General features: G+C 49.4%; 1 protein-coding gene across 5 annotated transcripts in view; it reads left to right on the top strand.

Moving 5' to 3' along the window:
* The window catches only part of AP2A1 (adaptor related protein complex 2 subunit alpha 1), a 54081-nt gene that overhangs the window by 18550 nt on the left and 16535 nt on the right, over nt 1-18996 (top strand). For all 5 annotated transcript variants that reach the window (XM_067718456.1, XM_067718457.1, XM_067718458.1 and 2 more), the window contains 3 exons: nt 12241-12309; nt 12440-12582; nt 12913-13106. In XM_067718456.1, coding sequence (XP_067574557.1) covers nt 12241-12309; nt 12440-12582; nt 12913-13106 — 406 coding nt within the window. The remainder of the gene's footprint in view (nt 1-12240; nt 12310-12439; nt 12583-12912; nt 13107-18996) is intronic.

Genomic DNA, 18996 nt, shown 5'->3' with positions numbered 1-18996 from the left:
TGGGTGAGGGGGTGTCATAGAGGGGAAGGGACTAGGTAGGTCACCGAGGCTCCCAGCTAGTTCATAGAGAGGACTTGAGAATGACAGAAAGTCCCAGGGGTTTGGGGAGGAGAGACGGAAAGGTGGGGGCCTGTAGTGGGCCCCTGGTGAGGGATAGAGGGGCTCCAGGATGGAGGATTGCTTAGGAGACATGGAGGGCAGTGGAGAAGGGGCTAGAGGGGGTACTGGGAGGAGCACAGAGGAGAGGCGCTGCAGGTGGAGAGTCTTGGGAGAACCTGGAATAGCGAGCTGGGGGGCCTGCAAAGGAGAGGACATTATAACGCGGGGTCTTGGGGTATGTGCCAGAATGGGGAGAGCCCAGATCTCAAAGAAGGGGCCAGGGGGCCTTAGGAATTTGTGGGGAAGAGATCTGGAAAGCTGGGGGGTGGGGGAAGCCTGGCCCCAGAGAGGGGTCATAGGTCAGGGAGCAGGACAGCCCTGAATCTGGAGCGCTCTCCCATCTGACCACATCAACATGGGGGCAGCCATCACCAGCAGGAAGAATGGTCGTGACTGTGGGAGGCCTGGCGCCAAGTCAGCTCCCGGCTCCTGCGAGCGGGTGTTGGTGTTTTGAGCTGCCAAAAGCTTCACAGGCTGTGTCCGCATGGGCTTTGGGGTCAGCCAGACTTGGGTTTGAGTGTGAGCGCTCTCACTCCCCAGCCGTGTGACCTTGAATGAGAGACTTCGCCTCTCAGTTTCCTCATCTGTCAGGAGGGACTGATCACACCTTCCTGATGGGGTTGTTATGATACCGAATGTGGGTGAGGCCTTTCACACACTCCAGGCACTAGGTAGCTTGGCTACTGTTCTTGTTATTTGGCTGGGTCTGAGGAGCGGCCTCTGCTGGGTGCCCAGTGATGATTTTAGAATTTAGTAGGGATGGGAGGATCTGGCATGTAGTAGGTGCTCAGCGAGCAAGAGGGGTGGAAACTGTTGGGTCTCAAGTGGCGGAGAGAGGTTAAGTCTGTTATGAAAGGGGTGGAGCTTTGAGGATTTGTGGGTTGCGGGGGGCCAGCTGTTAGCAGCAAGTGTGCATTGCCTCTGACACCTACCTTGCGACCCTTGGCAAGTCATTCAACCTCTTGGAGGCTCCCTTTTCTTGTCGGCCGACTCCCATTGATCAGAACATCTTGTCTCTGAAGGTTCGTTCATTCGTTTATTCATTTGACAAAAAGCTTTTTGATCACTCCAGTGTGCCAGACACTGTTCCGGGGACTGGGGCTATAACAGTGAACAAAAATTCCTGCCCCTGGGAGCACCCATGCCGGGAGGGAGATTAACAAGTAAACACAGAGAACCCGCAGGGTCAGACGATGACTAGTGCTGTGAAGAAAAATAAGGCAGGCAAGCGGGGGAGGGGAGGGACCAGGATTGAGGGGGATCGAGCCCTGCAGACTTTGGAGGAATGAGGGGTCCAGGCAGGAGAATGGTGCATTCAAAGGTCCTGAGGTTGTAGCGTGCTTGGTGTGGGTTCAGATAAATGCGAGGGGGCTTGTGTGGCTGGGGCCAAGAGAGGGAGGGAGGGAGAGCGGTGGGAGATAAGGACAGAGAGGGGACAGGGCTTTGTGGGCCACTAGGAGCACTTTGGCCTTTCTCTGAGCGAAGCTAGAGCAGTGGGAAGGTTTTGAGCACAGGAGGGACAGGAGTTGATTGATGTATTAAAATAGTTCCTCTGGCTGCTGGGAAGAGAACAGACCCAAGGAGGTCCGAACAGAAACAGGGAAGGAATTAGAGGGCCGTTGCAGGCATCCCAGTGAGAGACGGTGTTGGTTCGACTGGGGTGAGAAGGAAACGATGAGAAGTGTTTGGTTGGAGATAGATTTTGAAGGATCTGCAAAGGGATTGGATGATGGGGGCAGGACAGGAAAGAGAAAACGAGTGGGTGTCACTGCAGGACCCCAGAGGGAAGCCAGAGGACGGAGGGGAGACTCTGACTTGGGGGCAGTGGAAGTAGTTTAGCCAAATGAACCAGGGCTGGAGAATCAGGGCTTCCCCTTGTCCTTGGTTTTCTCATCAAGTGTAGGTTGAATGGCTGGTATGTTTCAAGCCTTATCATGGGCACTGGAGAAACAGTGGTAAATAGGACAGACTTGTCTGTACCCCCATGAAACTCCCAGCCCCTGAGGGAGACAGGTGCTGCATGAAAATCGCAGCTGTCCATCTCCCAAGCACTTGTATATGGATGTTCATACAGCATCGTTCATGATAGATAGCCAAAGAGCGGAAACAAACCCAAATGTCTGCCAGCGGATGGATGGCGAAACACAATGTGGACACCCACACGATGGAATAGTATTCAGCCATTAAAAAGGAATGAAGTACCGTAGAGGCTACAGCACGGATGAAGCTCGAAAACATCATTTTAAGTGAAAGAAGACAGACACAAAAGGCTACATATTGTAGGATTCCATTTCTATGAGGTGTCCAGAATAGGCAAATCCAGAGAAACAGAAAGTAGTTGAGTGGTTGCCTAGGGCTAGGGGGTGGTGGAATGTGGAATGACTGCTAATGAGAACAGGGTTTCTTTGCGGGGGTAATGAGAATGTTCTGGAATTAGATGGTGGTGATAGCTGAACAACACTGGATCTGCTAAAGACCACAGAATCGCACTATCAAATGGTGAGCTGTGTGGTATGTGAATTGTATCTCAGTTTTTTTTTTAATTGAAGTATCATCGATTTACAATATTGTGTTAGTTTCAGGTGTACAGCAAAGTGATTCCGTTATACATATATATATATATTTTTTTCTCATATTCTTTTCCATCATGGTTTATTACAGGATGTTGAATATAGTTTCCTGTGCAAATCCTGGCTGTTTATCTGTTTCATATATGCCACTGTTAGATGATATATTAATTTTATTTTCTTTACCTAAATTGAGGAAGAAACCTAAAATCAAATCTAAATATATTACAAGGCATTCAGGGAGGTATGTTTTGTTGCCCCTCAGAAAATTACCTGAAATTTACTTTCAAAATTAGATCTGCTTGGGTTTCCCTGGTGGCGCAGTGGTTGAGAGTCCGCCTGCCGATGCAGGGGACACGGGTTCGTGCCCCGGTCTGGGAAGATCCCACATGCCGCGGAGCGGCTGGGCCCGTGAACCATGGCCGCTGAGCCTGCGCGTCCGGAGCCTGTGCTCCGCAACGGGAGAAGCCACAACAGTGAGAGGCCCGCGTACCGCAAAAAAAAAAAAAAAAAAAAAATTAGATCTGCTTGTTTAAAAGCCCTATCCTGGCTCCTTTCTTGTTTGCATCAAGTTTTTTTTAAAGCGGAAAAAAATTGTAGCTGTTCTAAGTCCAGTGAGGTAGAGGGCCACAATGATGAGAAAACGGGGCCTCTGTCTGCTTGCGTTGTCCAGACAATGGGGAGGGGTTAGCCAGGCCAAGGGAAGGGGAAAAGAGCTGTGAAGGCAGAGGAACAGCAAGTGCAAAGGTCCTGAGGCCCCGTCGAGACTCTGTGCTAAGGCCTATGTGGCTGGTACAGAGAGGGATGGGATCTGACACTGGGGAGGTGGGCAGAGGCCAGGTTGGTGTTTGTCCCGAGAGCACCGGAGAGGGTTTCAAGCTGGAGTGAGGGCAAAAGAAGGGATGAGGGACATGGATGAGGCCGTGCTCAGAGCTGAGCAGGTGGAGGACAGCGAGGAGTGTGGAGCCATCCTGCTGGAGGATCTGAAGGGCATAGTGGAATTCAGGGGGAAGGAACTAGAAGGAGATGAAAGGCAGGCTTTGAGAAGGAGAGCCAGGAAGGGCAAATTCTGCAGATAAGAAAGGGAGAGGTGAGGCTGGGCCCAGCCTGAGGGCGTAGTCCTGTCCTGTCTGGAGGGGAGTCAGCCTCCCAGACGCTTATCTGACTGGGAGCTCCCTAAGGCAGGAGCTGGGGTTGCCTCCTCTCTAGGGCCCAGCTCCCCCCAAGCCCAAGGACAGTGTGAGTGAATGAATGGGAAGGGGGTTGCTGGGCTGCCACAGTGCCCCGAGCTCTCCATGAGGGCACATCCCACTGCAAACTGTGACCCATTCTGTTTGTGGCGTCTCCCTCGGCCCCTGGAGTGCAATCCCTGGTCTGATCCTTCCCCGGGTCCCCACTTCCACCTTCTGCAGGGCCAGGCCCGCAAGAGTCCTTGGGAGGTGTTTGCTGATTGAATGAATGAATGAATGAACAAATCAATCTTTACTGAGCACTGATCGAGTGCTAGACACTTTCTAGGTGATGAGACTAAAACGGTGAGCAAAAGTCCCCTTCCAATGGTGCTCACATTCTAGCGGGGAAATGGACCAATATACAGGTAAATATGTAGTGTTCAGGTGTTCAGACAGGTAGCAGTGAGTGTTGGGAGGAAATAAAGCAGGGAAGGGGTGTCGGGGTGTAGGGATGGCGCTCTCATATAGGCTGCTCGGAGCGTCTCTCATTGAGCAGGTGACATTGGAGCAAAGAAAAATTTGGTGGGTGAATTGGCCTGCAGAATCTGGAAGAAGACATTTTTGGCAGCGCAGACAGCCTATGCAAAGGCCCTGAGGCAGGACTGTGCTTGAGGTATAGGAGGAATGCGGGGAGAGAGTGGGAGTTGTGGTCAGAGAGGGAACTAGTGGATCCAGTGACGACTTGTTTTTACACTGAGCCAGATGGAAGCCAGGGAGAGATTCAGTGCAGAGAAGGGACAGGGTTTGACTCAGCTTTTCACAGAATCCCTCTGGCCGCTGTGGAGAGAGCAGAAGGAATGAGTCCCACTTTGGTGGTGCTCCAACATCAGTGTGCCGTTGGGGACAGCGCCCCTCCCCCCACACCCCTGCTCAGGGCTCTTAAAGGAACTGGCTTTAGGTTGTGAGTGGCATCCAGATGCTGGCAACAGACAGATCCAGGCCTGAGCTCCGTCCCTCTCTACCTGTGTGTCATCTAGTGACCTCGGTCCACAATCGCATTCAGCACCTCCCCCGCGTCAGGACTGCTCTGGACCCTGTGTCAGGATGCTACACGGGACGCAGCCACCCACCCCTGCCCTTGGGGAGCTGGCATTCCCAGCCAGAAGCCGAGGGCTTACAGAGCAACACGTGCCCCCTTAATATGTTAGGCGGCAGCTCAGGGAGGTCTTTGCAGCTACGTTCAAGTAAGGGAATGCCAGGGTGTGACTTGGTTGCTCAAGGAGAATATTTTCTCTCAGAGATGTTGACAATTTTGATAACGTCTAACCCAGGGTTGTCATGCGGCGATCCACATACGTACATTTTTTAAAAATTGAGGTATAGTTAATTTACCGTGTTATGTTAGTTTCAAGTATACAGCAAAGTGATTCAGTTATACGTATATATATTAAATACATATACGTATGTATATATATCCTTTTTCAGGTTCTTTTCCATTTGAGGTTATTACAAGATATTGAGTATATTTCCCTGTGCTATACAGTAGATCCTTGTTGTTTATCTCTTATGTATAGTAGTGTGTGTATGTTAATCTCAAACTCCAAATTTATCTCCCCCCCTCCCCCCCACCCCTGCAGTTTCCCCTTTGGTAAACATAAGTTTATTTTCTGTGTCCGTGAGTCTGTTTCTGTTTTGTAAGTCAGTTTATTTGTATCCTTTTTTTATATTCCACAGATAAGTGATATCATATGATATTTGTCTTTCTCATATATTTGTTACTTCACTTAATATGATAATCTCTAGGTCCATCCACATATGTACATTTAAATTTTCCGTAGTCACATTAAAAAAGTAAAACCAGGGAAATTAACTTTAATATGATTTATTTCCTTTACCCCAGTATGCCCCAAATATTATCTGAATGTGTAATCGATATTTTTTCAATGATTAACAAGTCAGTTTATGTTCCTTTCTCAACTCAGAGGCTACAGTTTCTTTGGAAATATTTTCTCTGTCTTAAGAGTTCATAAAACTTACGGTTAAAAAAGAAGATTCACAAAGGGTCCAAGTCGTTCCAGACATACTTTTCCAGTGACTGAGTGGAGGATTGGTTTTTAATTTTTAACTTATTGCAATTAAATAAAATTAGGAATTCAGTCCCTTCGTAGCACCAGCCAATTTTCAAATGTCCAGTGGCCACATGTAGCCAGTGGCTCCGGTGGTGGACCGCGTGGGCCAACATGTTCTGAACTTTATAGGGGTCCAGAGTCAACAAGCATCATCTCCCAGAGCCCTCTTTGAGGACTCAGGCCTGTTGGGACTTGTGTGGGAGACATCGGAGCACATCCTAGTAGAGAGAAACTTTTGTTGCTTTGTATTGTAAACAGTTGTCTGGAAGGCAATGAAGGGTCTTGCAGCGAGGTGCCAGCCAGTGCCTGGGTTACCGCCATAAGCGCATGTCAATCCCTTCATGGTAGTCCAGGTTTGTTAGGAGGCCTTTTGTGGCAGTGACAGCCCCACCCCGATGCCCCAGGTTAAATGCTTAGGGAGGCTTATTTCCCCTACCCAGAAGCCCCAAGGTCCTTCTGGAGCCGTCAGCAGTAACCTGCCCTGGCCTGTAGCAAGGGGGTGGCCTCTTTTCCACCTGCACGGCCCTCACAGCAACAGCTGCAGGCAGAATGGGACCCCCTGCCCTCCCATGGCTCCCCAGCACCCTCAGAAAAGCCAAGAGGTTGCACGGTCTGTCCCCGCCTGCTGTGCTAGCCCCCAGGCCTTGGCACAAGATGGTCCTCGTGCCCAGAGCGCACCTCCCCTTATTTCTGCTTGGTTCATTTCAGCCTCGTCTTTTGAGCCTGAAATCCCAGGAGCGGGGAATTCCCTGGCGGTCCAGTGGTTAGGGCTCCCTGCATGCTTCCACTGCAGGGGGCATGGGTTCTGTCGCTGTTAGGGAACTAAGATCCCACATGCTGCAGCATGGCCAAAAAGGAAAAAAAAAAAAAAAAAAAATCCCAGGAGCTGGCCAAAAAAAAAAAAAGTCTCAGCAACTGGGTACCAGGAAGCCTTCCTCCCCCCATCTGATTCCAGCGTCCCAGCCCCCACTGTGTTTGTCTCTGTGAAAGTTTTCCACATTGTCCCTGTCAGCCTCTCCAATCAAGGAGCATCCCCAGGGCAGAGCAGGTGTGACTCATCCCTGAGCTTGGCCCAGGGAATGTTTGAAGATAAAGGAATCTCTTTAAAACACCCTGAAATGCTTGCATGCCTCTTGTGACGGGGAGCTCATCCTCCTGTCGCAGGCTGACCGAGTGATGGAAAGTTTCTTCCATGAGCCCAGTTCTGTCACGGCTGCCTTCAGCCCCTTTCTCCCATGCGTTACCCTCAGCAGCGCCCAGGTGCTGTCTCTGGGCACCCAGGCTCTAGATATTTGCAGAGGTTATGTGCTCTGCTGGGATGCATTTCCTCTAGGGCCACAAAGCATTCTCTTTTGGAGACCTGATGCTTTGTTCTTTCTGTGAATTCTTTTTTGTAGCAAAGTATATTGGTGGTGCAGAAGACAATATCAAATAGACGTGGACAGTTTAAAGACTAAGGAAAAAACATATACACACACAAACATATTCTTTGAATATTCCTTACTTTAAATTTTATTTATTTATTTATTTATGGCTGCGTTGCGTCTTCGGTGCTGCGCGTGGGCTTCCTCTAGTTGCGGCGAGCAGGGGCCTACTCTCCTTTGCGGTGCGCGGGCTTCTCCTTCCGGTGGCTTCTCTTGTTGCGGAGCAGGGGCTTTAGGTGCGCGGGCTTAAGTAGTTGTGGCTCACGGGCTCTAGAGCGCAGGCTCAGTAGTTGTGGTACACCGGATTCATTGCTTCACAGCATGTGGGCTCTTCCCAGACCAGGACTCGAACCCTGTGTCCCCTGCACTGGCAGGCGGATTCTTAACCACTGCACCACCAGGGAAGCCCTAAAAATTTATTTTTAATTTTTACACATAGCAGGCACTAATAATATTTTTTTATTAAATGAGCGAAATGTCCAACTATACCATAATAATTAAATAAATTACGGGATAATTCACTCAGCTATCATAAATTCTTTAATTGGGAAACAGATTCTCATACCATGATGGTGGGATATAAACTGGTTCATTATGGGAGAGCCATTTGCCTTCATATATCAGAAAAATTTGAAAATGGGCACACTCGTTGCTCTAAGAACTTTATTTCCGGGACTTTATTCTAAAAACAAATTACATAGTGTTATCATTTAGCTATAAAGAGGTGTATTGAAGAACACTTCAAATTAGCCAAAATTTATGAACTATGGCCATTATTTTTCTTTTCCATATTCTCTGTCATGTGCTTATGTTATCTTTGAATTTTTGTTTTTTTTGGCCACACCCCGCGGCTTGCAGGATCTTAGTTCTGTCACCTGGGATCGAACCAGAGCCAAAGTGCCGCGTCCTAACCACTGAACCGCCAGGGAATTCCTGCATATTCTTTAAATTGTCCATATCTGTTTTATATTCTCTTCTACATCATTGATATACTTCACTATACAAATATATTAATATATATTTGTATACAAATATATTAACTTGTATATTCACATATACATATATAGTGTATCTATAAAAAGCTCACAGATCAGAATGATGAATTTTGATGAATTCATCATCAAAATCTGATGAATTTTCCCCAACTGAACACAACTGCGTAACTGGCCCCCAGGGTCAGAAACAACATCCCTAGCTCCCTGGCACCCCCCTCCCCACTGCTCAGTCATCCAACACCATAGGTTAGTTTTGCCTGCTTCTTGAAGCTTTTAATAGAGGTAAACGAAGGCCAGAGAGAGCTCTAGGCTCAGTAATTTAATTGCCGTTCAGATACCCGTCTATCTGTGGTAAAAGTTAGGCAGCCACCGTGTGCTATATGGTCCATTTATAAAAGCTGTTTGGTTGTTTTTTCTCGTCCCTACAGAATAGCTTTAAGGCAACTGATTAGAGCAATTGTGTGGTTATCCTCAGGTTAGGAGGAGAACGGAACCTGCGCACCAGTTTTGAGGAGCTGCCGTGCTGGTCACCGCCCCTGCCCTGCCCCCAGAGGGAGGTGCTGTCCTGACCCCCTGGCCACCCTCCGGTGGGCACACCTCAACAGTGTGACGTGGTTCTGGCTTAGTTCTCGCTGGTGAACTGCGCCTGAACCCTCCTCATCTTTCACGGCCCTCCTCAAATGTCCCCTATTCTTGGCAGCCACCAGCAAGGCCCCCGGGGGTGTCTGGGTGACCTCCAATCGTGCCCATCTCGCTCAGGTGTGGGGACAGGGCCCCGCTGCCTGCACCCCACCAAGCCAGGAGTCCCTGGGGGAGGATCAAAAGTGCCAGATCTGCGTGGGTCCTGGGTGCCCAGGGTCGCCCCGCTCAGGCCTGGCCCACAGGGCTTAGGAAACGTGTAATTAATAAATGAAGCATCAGATAGCCTCTGGGCCACACAGGCCAATTCAGCCTCATCACTGAGGTACTGGCCCTTCATCGCCTGGCTCCCAGAGACCTCCCACCCTCCCTGAGGCCTGGGAGCGGGTCACTCTGTACCTCTTCAGCCCCTTTTTCTTTCACATCTTCATGCCTTTCCTGAGCTCAGGCACTCAGTAAGCCTGTGGAACATGGAGTCACTACCCAGAAAAGTGGCAGACGCTGGCTCTAACCTCGGGGCTCTGGTGTGGTCTGGGGACAGCAGCAGACCCAGACACGCACAGCAGCGTTGAGGGAGGTGACCCGGGCAGTGTGGGAGCCCAGGAAAGGCCCAAGAGCAGCGTTACCCAGAGGGCAAGCCGCATGTGTGGTTTTTAACTTCTTCAGGAACCACTTTTTTGTTAGTAGAAAGTAGAACGGAATGGGCCAAATTAATTTTAATAATATGTTTGTATAATCTGATACACCCCCAATATTCTTTTTTAAATATTTATTTATTTATTTATTTTATTTTGGCTGCCCCAAGTCTTGGTTGTGGCATGCGGGCAACTAAATATTCTCATTTCAACATGTATTCAGTATTTAAAAAATTTTTTGATTAAAAAAATATTAAACAACTAATTAATTATATTTTTAACTTTGTAATGAGATAGTTTACATTTCTTTTTTTTAATTAATTAATTAGGTTGTGCTGGGTCTTACTTGCGGCAGGCAGGCTCCATAGTTGTGGCATGCATGTGGGATCTAGTTCCCTGACCAGGGATTGAACCCAGGCCCCCTGCATTGGGAGCACAAAGTCTTAACCACTGCGCCACCAGGGAAGTCCCTACATTTCTTTTTTTTTTTTTCCACACTCAATCTTCTAAATCCCGTGTGTCTTTGCCACTTACTGCCCATCTCAGTTGGGAGCAGCAACGTTTTAGGTGCTTGAGAGCCACCTGGCTGATGGCTTCCGTATTGGACACGGCAGCTCTAGCGTCTATTTGGAACTGATCAGGAGGTGCTAATCAGAAGGGGCTTCCTAGAGGAGGTGATAGCTGAAGTGAGGCTTATGGGAGCTTCCCCGGAAGTTGGGAGTAGGTGGTGAGGCAGGATTTCTAAAGAGAAAGAGAGCACATACCCTCGCTTTCTCCTTCATTCACTCATTCATTTGAACCTCCCAGCTGCCTGATGACACAGCCATGGGTCAGAACAGGCTCCACCGTTCAGATGACCAGACATTTATTAAGCACCTGCTATATGCTGGGCACTGTTCTAGAAGCTCCCCTGTGATGCTTATAATCTGAAGGGGGAGCCGAGGTTTGACAGTAAAGGTAAATAAAATAGTTACATGGTGTGAAATGAGCCAGGGAAGACTTTTTTTTTTTTTTTTAATATTTATTTATTTGGCTGCACTGGGTCTTTAGCTGTGGCATGCAGGGTCTAGTTCCCTTACCAGGGATGAAACCCGGGCGCCCTGCATTGGGAGCACGGAGTCTTTTTTTTCTTTTCTTTTTTAAATTTATTTTTTAGAAATTTATTTTATTTATTTTATTTTTGGCTGCATTGGGGTCTTCATTTCTGTGCGTGGGCTTTCTCTAGTTGCGGTGAGCGGGGGCTTCTCATGGCAGTGGCCTCTCTTGTTGTGGAGAACGGGCTGTAGGCACTCAGGCTCAGTAGTTGTGGCTCGCAGGCTCTAGAGCACAGGCTGAGTAGTTGTGGCACACAGGCTTAGTTGCTCCGCAGCATGTGGGATCTTCCCGGACCAGGGATCGAACCCATGTCCCCTGCATTGTCAGGCGGATTCTTAACCACTGTGCCACCAGGGAAGCCCGGGAGCCCGGAGTCTTAACCGCTGGACCACCAGGGAAGTCCCAGGACATTTTTTTAAAATGATGGAAACAGAAGAAGAAGGCACTGACTTTAAAGAACTGGCCAAGAGGGAATTTCCTGGCAGTCCAGTGGTTAGGACTCTGCACTTGCACTGCCACGGCCCCTGGTTCGATATCTGGTTGGGGAACTAAGATCCCACAAGCCGTGCGGCATGGCCAAAAAATAACAATAATAAATAAATAGAGAATTGACCAAGAAAGGCCTCTTGGAGGAGGTGACAAGACCTGAGACCCAAGTGATGAGAAGAAAACTGGATAGATGGGCAGGTGGAGGGCACAGCACGTGCAAAGGCCCTGGAGGTGGGAAGGAGTGTGAGTTGTCCCTGGAACTGACAGAGGCCTGCGAGGTGGGGACACACAGCAAGATGGTGAGGGGTGACACTGGTGGGGTGGCCAGGGCAGGGCCAGAGGGCTTGGTAGCCACGGGGTAGAATCCCCCCAGTGGGAAGCAAGGATGCCAGAAAGGAGGCTGCCACAGTGATCTGGCTGGGCAGGCGGAGGTGGGGAGCCGGGAGCTCAGGGCCCAATGCCTGGCAACTGGCTGGAATTGGGAAGGTGCAGGCCCAGCAGTTTTCAGGAGACACTGAGCTCTGGGGGTGTGGTCAGAGTGAGGGTCCAGGCGGCCAGCTCGAAGGCAGCCTATCTCCGCATTTATTCATTCATTACATATTTCCTGCCAGGGGCATATTTCAGCTGGGGGCTGGTGCAGTGGTAACTGGAGCCATGGGTGGGACAGGAGCTGGAGGAGGGAGGGAGGCAGGGAGTGCCCCAAAGTGTGTGCTGGGCTCCTCCTCTGGGTGGTAGGGACCAAAGAGCCAAGGTTCCCACCTCCCGGAAGCTCCCAGCTAGAGACAGGGCCCAGGCCTTGCCTCAGCCCCCTGGGCCTGGAGCCCCAGGGTGGGGAGAGTCTGCCCTTCCAGCCGGAAGGACCTTGCCCAGCAAAGTGAGGGCAGGCGGCTCAACTCTCTGGGACTCTCCTGACCTGTCCTGCCTTCTCCCTTCCAGGTAAGAGCAAGGAGGCGGAGATTAAGAGAATCAACAAGGAACTGGCCAACATCCGCTCCAAGTTCAAGGGTATGCTGGGGGCCCAGGCTCCTGGGTCTGTGGGAGGAGCGGGCTGTGCGCTGGGGCTGGGATACCTGGGACCTGTAGGTTTGATCCTTCCTCATTTTTACCTCCCCTTTCTTCCTTCCTCTGGCCCCAGGGGACAAAGCCTTGGATGGCTACAGCAAGAAAAAGTATGTGTGTAAACTGCTCTTCATTTTCCTGCTCGGCCACGACATCGACTTTGGGCACATGGAGGCCGTGAACCTGCTGAGCTCCAACAAGTACACGGAGAAGCAGATAGTGAGTCTGAGCGGGGAGAGGGCTGGGGGCCTGGACTCCTGGGTCTGAGGTGGGAGGGGCCGGGGGCCTGGATCCTGGGTCTGAAGGAGGAGGGGCCAGGGGCCTGGATCCTGGGTCTGAGGGAGGAGGGGCCGGGTGCCTGGATCCTGGGTCTGAGGGAGGAGGGGTTGGGGGCGGGGACTCCTGGGTCTGAGAGAGGAGAGACCTAGGACCTGGACTCCTGGGGCTGAGGGAGGAGGGGCCGGAAGTGCAGACTCCAGGGTTGAGGGTTGGGGTCTAGGGCCAGTTAACCACAATGCTCCAAACCCACCACCTCCCTCCGCAACCCAGGGTTACCTGTTCATCTCGGTGCTGGTGAACTCCAACTCGGAGCTGATCCGGCTCATCAACAACGCCATCAAGAATGACCTGGCCAGCCGCAACCCCACCTTCATGTGCCTGGCCCTGCACTGCATCGCCAACGTGGGCAGCCGTGAGATGGGCGAGGCCTTTGCCGCTGACATCCCTCGCATCTTGGTGGCTGGGTGAGGCGTTGGGGACCCAGGTGGGGGGATGGGGTAGACAAGACCCAACCCAGTTTGAGGGTCAGAGAGGCTCTGTCACCTGCCCAAGGTCTCCCAGCCAGGCTTGGCACCACCGTGATTCCGGTGGCAGCCCCATGGTTGTCTCTTGTCATCTCACCAAAGTGACTCGACAGTGTAAAGCAGCTTCCCAGCAAAGCCAGTGGGATGTCTATCTGATCGACCTTTAACATCTAGTAAAGAAGAGGTAATAACCTTAAGTTATGTCGGTGACAGCCCTCCAGAGCTTCTGCCTCTTCTCCATTCATTCATTCAACAAACATCTGTTGAGCGTATATGTGCGGGGCACCATGCTGATTGCTGGGGATGTAGCCATGACCAGAAACGGACATGGTCATCCTCCTCCCAGGATGAAACATATATTTTCTCTCAGAACCATGCTGTGGGGTGCAGAAGCCCATAGGGCATGTAGTAGGCATGCCTGACCTAGCCTGGGGGATCAGGGAGGGCTTCTCAGAGGAAGTGGGATAAGGCTGAGACCCGGGTGAGTAGGAGGAGTTGGCTGTGGAACAGGGAAAGGCGTGAAGGGTGGTGGATCAGCCTGTGTGACCTTTCTGAAGCAGGAGGTTGCTCAGCAAACACTTCTTGAGCACCTTCAATGTGCCGGGCACTGTTCCGGGCATGGGAAGGCAGGAGGGAGCAGCAGAGGCGGTCATGCCCATCCACGGGGAGCTTACATCTCGGGGGGAATCCAAAGAGCAAACACATAGGCAAAGAAGTGAGTTGAGTTCGGATAGTGACAGTTCCTCTGAAGAAAACAAAACAGGGTAGTGGGGGGGCAGCAGAGATGGTGGGGAAGGCTGCTTAAGTCAGACTCATCAGGGAGGGTCTCTGCAAAAGGTGACATGTAATTTGAGACTGGAATGATGAGAAGACAGTCATTCAGAAATGTTGGAAGGTATCTCCTCACACCAGTCAGAATGGCCGTCACCAAAAAATCTACAAACAATAAGTGCCGAAGAGGGTGTGGAGAAAAGGGAACCAACCCTCTTGCGCTGTTGGTGGGAATGTAAATTGGTACAGCCACTGTGGACAACAGTATGGCAGTTCCTTAAAAAACTAAAAATAAAACTACCATACGACCCAGCAATCCCACTCCTGGGCATATACCCTGAAAAAACCATAATTCAATAAGAGTCATGTACCATAATGTTCATTGCAGCACTATTTACAATAGCCAGGATATGGAAGCAACCTAAGTGTCCATCAACAGATGAATGGATAAAGAAGATGTGGCACATATATACAATGGAATATTACTCAGCCATAAAAAGAAACGAAATTGAGTTATTTTTAGTGAGGTGGATGGACCTAGAGTCTGTCATACAGAGTGAAGTAAGTCAGAAAGAGAAAAACAAATACCGTATGAAAACACATATGTATGGAATCAAAAAAAAAAATGGTTCTGAAGAACCTAGGGACGGGACAGGAACAAAGATGCAGGCGCAGAGAATGGACTTTGAGGACACGGGGAGGGGGAAGGGTAAGCTGGGACGAAGTGAGAGAGTGGCATTGACATATATAGACTACCAAATGTAAAATAGATAGCTAGTGGGAAATAGCTGCATAGCATAGGGAGATCAGCTTGGTGCTTTGTGACCATCTAGAAAGGTGGGATGGGGAGGGTGGGAGGGAGACGCAAGAGGGAGGGGATATGGGGATATATGTATACGTATAGCTGATTCACTTTGTTACACAGCAGCAACTAACACAACAATGTAGAGCAATTATACTCCAATAAAGATGTTAAAAAAAAAAAAAGGTTGGAGTAGTGCTCCAAGCAAAAGGAGCAGCACGTACAAAGGTCCTGAGGTAGGCATGAGCTTTGTACATTCAAGGAACCAAGAGATAGTGTCTCTGGCTTGACTGTGGTGAACAAGTGAGAGAATAAGGGGAGTATGGATTTATTCTAATTGAAATTGGGAGGCAGTAGGTGTGTTTTGAGCAGATAAATGACATGCTTGGCTTTGTTTTTTTATTTTATCTTTTTAATTTTTATTTATTTATTTTTAATTTTTGGCTGCATTGGGTTTTTGTTGCTGCACGTGGGCTTTCTCTAGTTGCGGTGAGTGGGGACTACTCTTCATTGCAGGGCTTGGGCTTCTCATTGTAGTGGCTTCTCTCGTTGCAGAGCATGGGCTCTAGGCACGTGGGCTTCAGTAGTTGTGGCTCATGGGCTCTAGCGTGCAGGCTCAGTAGTTGTGGCGCACGGGCTTAGTTACTCCGTGGCATGTGAGATCTTCCCGGACCACGGCTCGAACCCGTGCCCCCTGCATTGGCAGGCGGATTCTTAACCACTGCGCCACCAGGGAAGCCCCTGTTTTTGTTTTTTTTTAATGTTTTAAAATTTTATTTATTTATTTATTTATTTATGGCTGTGTTGGGTCTTTGTTTCTGTGCATGGGCTTTCTCTAGTTGCAGCGAGTGGGGGCCACTCTTCATCGCAGTGCGCGGGCCTCTCACTGTAGTGGCCTCTCTTGTTGCGGAGCACAAGCTCGACGCGCAGACTCAGTAGTTGTGGCTCTCGGGCCTAGTTGCTCTGCGGTATGTGGGGTCTTCCCAGACCAGGGCTCGAACCCGTGTCCCCTGCATTGGCAGGCAGATTCTCAACCACTGCACCACCAGGGAAGCCCGCCCCTGTTTTTTTTCGGCTACTTTATTATTTATTCATTTATTTATTTATGAAGCCTCTGTATTTTTAAAAGGTCACTGAACCTGGTGTGGGAGAAGGTAGGACTTGTATTTCTGGCAGCTTGTGGGCTAGATTCCTGCCTGAGGGTCTCCCCAAAACGCAGTTATCAATGTGGGTTAAAAGAGGAAATGAAATATTCTTCAGTGTATTCATGAGCTAGCAAGAAAATAAGGAGACACACAGGCCACAAGCCAAGAGGAGCCTGACACCCAGGGAGATGAGCAGAGTGCCTAAGCTGGATTTTGCTTGGAGCATTTGCTGACCTGGATGAACTTAGGTATTGGTTTTGGGGCCCTATAGCCTCTGGGAGCAGAAGACAAGCTGGTTCAAGCAAGGGCTCCAGAGACCACACTTCAAAGTGAGGGTGACCTAGAAATAAATCCCCTTAAGGTCTATAAGCAAAAGTATCCTTTTTGAACTTTGGCATGGAACAGCCCACACACTGGTGTTCAGTCCGATTTTCCCCTTCCTGGGTCATCCATAGAAACTTAAACCAAACTTCAGCTTAAGTGACACAAACTGCTAGTACCCCAGTGCCTGACAGAAGCAAACAGATCTTTTGGGGAGAAACCCACTTTCACCATAGGCCTCAATGATTTCCACAGATGAAGCTCCAAGTTACATGAGTAGCTCACAGTCGAAAATCACTAAGCACAAGACGCAAGGCACCATGAGGGAGAACCAGCAGAAAGAAAATGGAAAATAACAGTTGGATTGGAGTTTTCATACAGAATGTAAGATGAGTATGCTTAACATGTTTCAAGAAAAAAGAGAACAATTTAAAAATGGAACGAAGTGTAAGCATTTTTTTAGAAAGAAATGGACAACATTTAGATTTAAAAAAAAAATTAAGTGGTCTAGTTTAGCAGCAGAATAGACAGAACCAAAGCAAGGATTGTAAATAGGCAGAAGAACTGGAGAAATTAATCAGAATGCAGCCCAGAGAAACAAAGATGGAAAAATTTAAAAGAGAGGTTAAGAGTCAAGGGGGATAAAATCTAACAGCACTCTTTAGAGTTCTAGAAAGAGAGAAGGGAGAGACTCATAACATGACACAGTGTTTGAACAGATTATGGCTAAGAATATACCAGAACCAATGAAAGAACATGATCCTTCGATTCAAGTAGCCTAGAGACTGTCGGGGGCGCCAAGCGCGGTAGCAGGGAGACCATTGAGATGTCTGTTGCCGTCCTGGGCAGAGCTGACGGTGGCTGGGACCAGGGTTGTTGCAGAAAATAGTTACTAGAGCTGTATGTTTTGGAAGGAAAGACGACAGTACTGATTGTATATGGTGTAAGAGAGAGAGGAGTGAAGTTGAACAGGTGGATGAATGATGAAGGAGGGAGTGGGGGAGAACCAAGTGAAGGAGGGGGAGGATCCAGAGCTGGGTTTGGCCATGTTGAATCTGAGATGCCTAGTAGACAAAGTCAAAACAAATAAGTAGGGACTTCCCTGGTGGTGCAGTGGTTAAGAATCTGCCTGCCAATGCAGGGGACACGGGTTCGAGCCCTGGTCCGGGAAGATCCCACATGCTGCAGAGCAACTAACCCCGTGCACCACAACTACTGAGCCCGTGCTCTAGAGCCCGTGAGCCACAACTACTGAGCCTGTGCGCCACAAATACTGAAGCCTGCACGCCTAGAGCCCGTGCTCCGCAACCAGAGAAGCCACTGCAATGAGAAGCCTGCCAACCGCAACAAAGAGTAGCCCCTGCTCAATGCAACCAGAGAAAAGCCCGCGTGCAGCGAGGAAGACCCAGTGCAGACAAAAATAAATAAATTAATTAATTAAAAAAAAAAAGTAAAACTAATTTCATTTTTTTTTTTTAATTTTTGGTTGCACCGTGCGGCACGCGGGATCTTAGTTTCCCCGCCAGGCATCGAACCTGTGCCCCCTGCAGTGGAAGCTCAGGGTCCTAACTGCTGGACCGCCAGGGGAATTCCCCATCTAATTTTAATATTTTAATCTCACCTGATCCATCCAGAATCATTTTGACATTGGATCAACATACACATTATCCAATATTTTTTGCGTTAAGTCTTTGAAACCACTGTGTAATTTACACACATAGCATCTCAGTCTGGACTCACTCCATTCAAGTGCTCGGTAGCTTCGTGTCGCTGGGGGCCACCAGATGGGACAGCGCAGGGTGGATGGTAATGAAAGCCACGGCCGGATGAGGTCCCTCAGGCAGGATGTGACCAGAGAAGAGAAGAGACCAAAGGCTGGGGTGATCCAGCGTGTCGAAGTCTGGCCAGGGAGAGGGAGGAAAATGCAGAATGGGCTGTGGCTTGGAGCTTGGAGAAGAAACTTTCGCGGAGGAGGGAGTGGTCCGCCATGGTGAATGCCGCTGACAGTTTCTTTAAGATCAGGACAGGCAGCTGGCATTGGCTTGGGTGAGTCAGGTGGACAGTTACCCTGATTGGGGAGAACTTGGCACCTCTGAGGGCTGAGAAAGAAGCCAGTGTGACAAACATATATGAGCACAGGTGATGTCCCCGTTTCACACAAGGGCAGGGCCCTGCCAAAGTCACAGGCCACGCTGGGCTTGTCTGACTATAGGCTGGGCTCTCACCACTGGAAACTTGACCTTGACAGTGACTGGGGCACAGAGGAACTGTTCTTATGTTTTTGATTTTTTGTTTTGTTCTGGTTTGGGCTGCACCGCGTGGCTTGTGGAAATTCCATGGCCGAGGACTGAACCTGGGCCATGGCAGTGAAAGCCCAGAATCCTAACCACTAGACCAGCAGGGAACTCTACTGTTTTCTTAGGTAGTTTTTTTTTTTTTTTTTAATTTGAGGTAAAATTCACATAACATAAAGGTCACCATTTTAAGCACTTTAAAGTATACAGTTCGGTGGTCTTCCGTCCATTCACAGTGTTGTTCAAGCATCCCCACTATCTTAATTGCAGAACATTTCCATCACCCAAAAAAGAAGCCCTGTGCCCATCAGCAGTCATTCCCCAGACCCTCTCTTCCCAGCCCCAGGCCATCTCTAATATGCTCTGTGTCTCTAAGGATTTGCCTGTTCTGGACATTTCAGATAAATGGAATCACACAGTATGCGGCCTTTGTGTCCGGCTTCTTTTCTCTTGGCATAATGTTTTTGAGGTTCACCCCTCTTGTCGTATGTGTCAGG

The sequence above is a fragment of the Pseudorca crassidens genome, chromosome 20, assembly GCF_039906515.1.
Source record: "Pseudorca crassidens isolate mPseCra1 chromosome 20, mPseCra1.hap1, whole genome shotgun sequence".
Lineage (NCBI taxonomy): Eukaryota > Metazoa > Chordata > Mammalia > Artiodactyla > Delphinidae > Pseudorca > Pseudorca crassidens.
The sequence above is the reverse complement of the archived record's forward strand: the minus strand, read 5'-3'. Positions and strand labels throughout refer to the sequence as shown.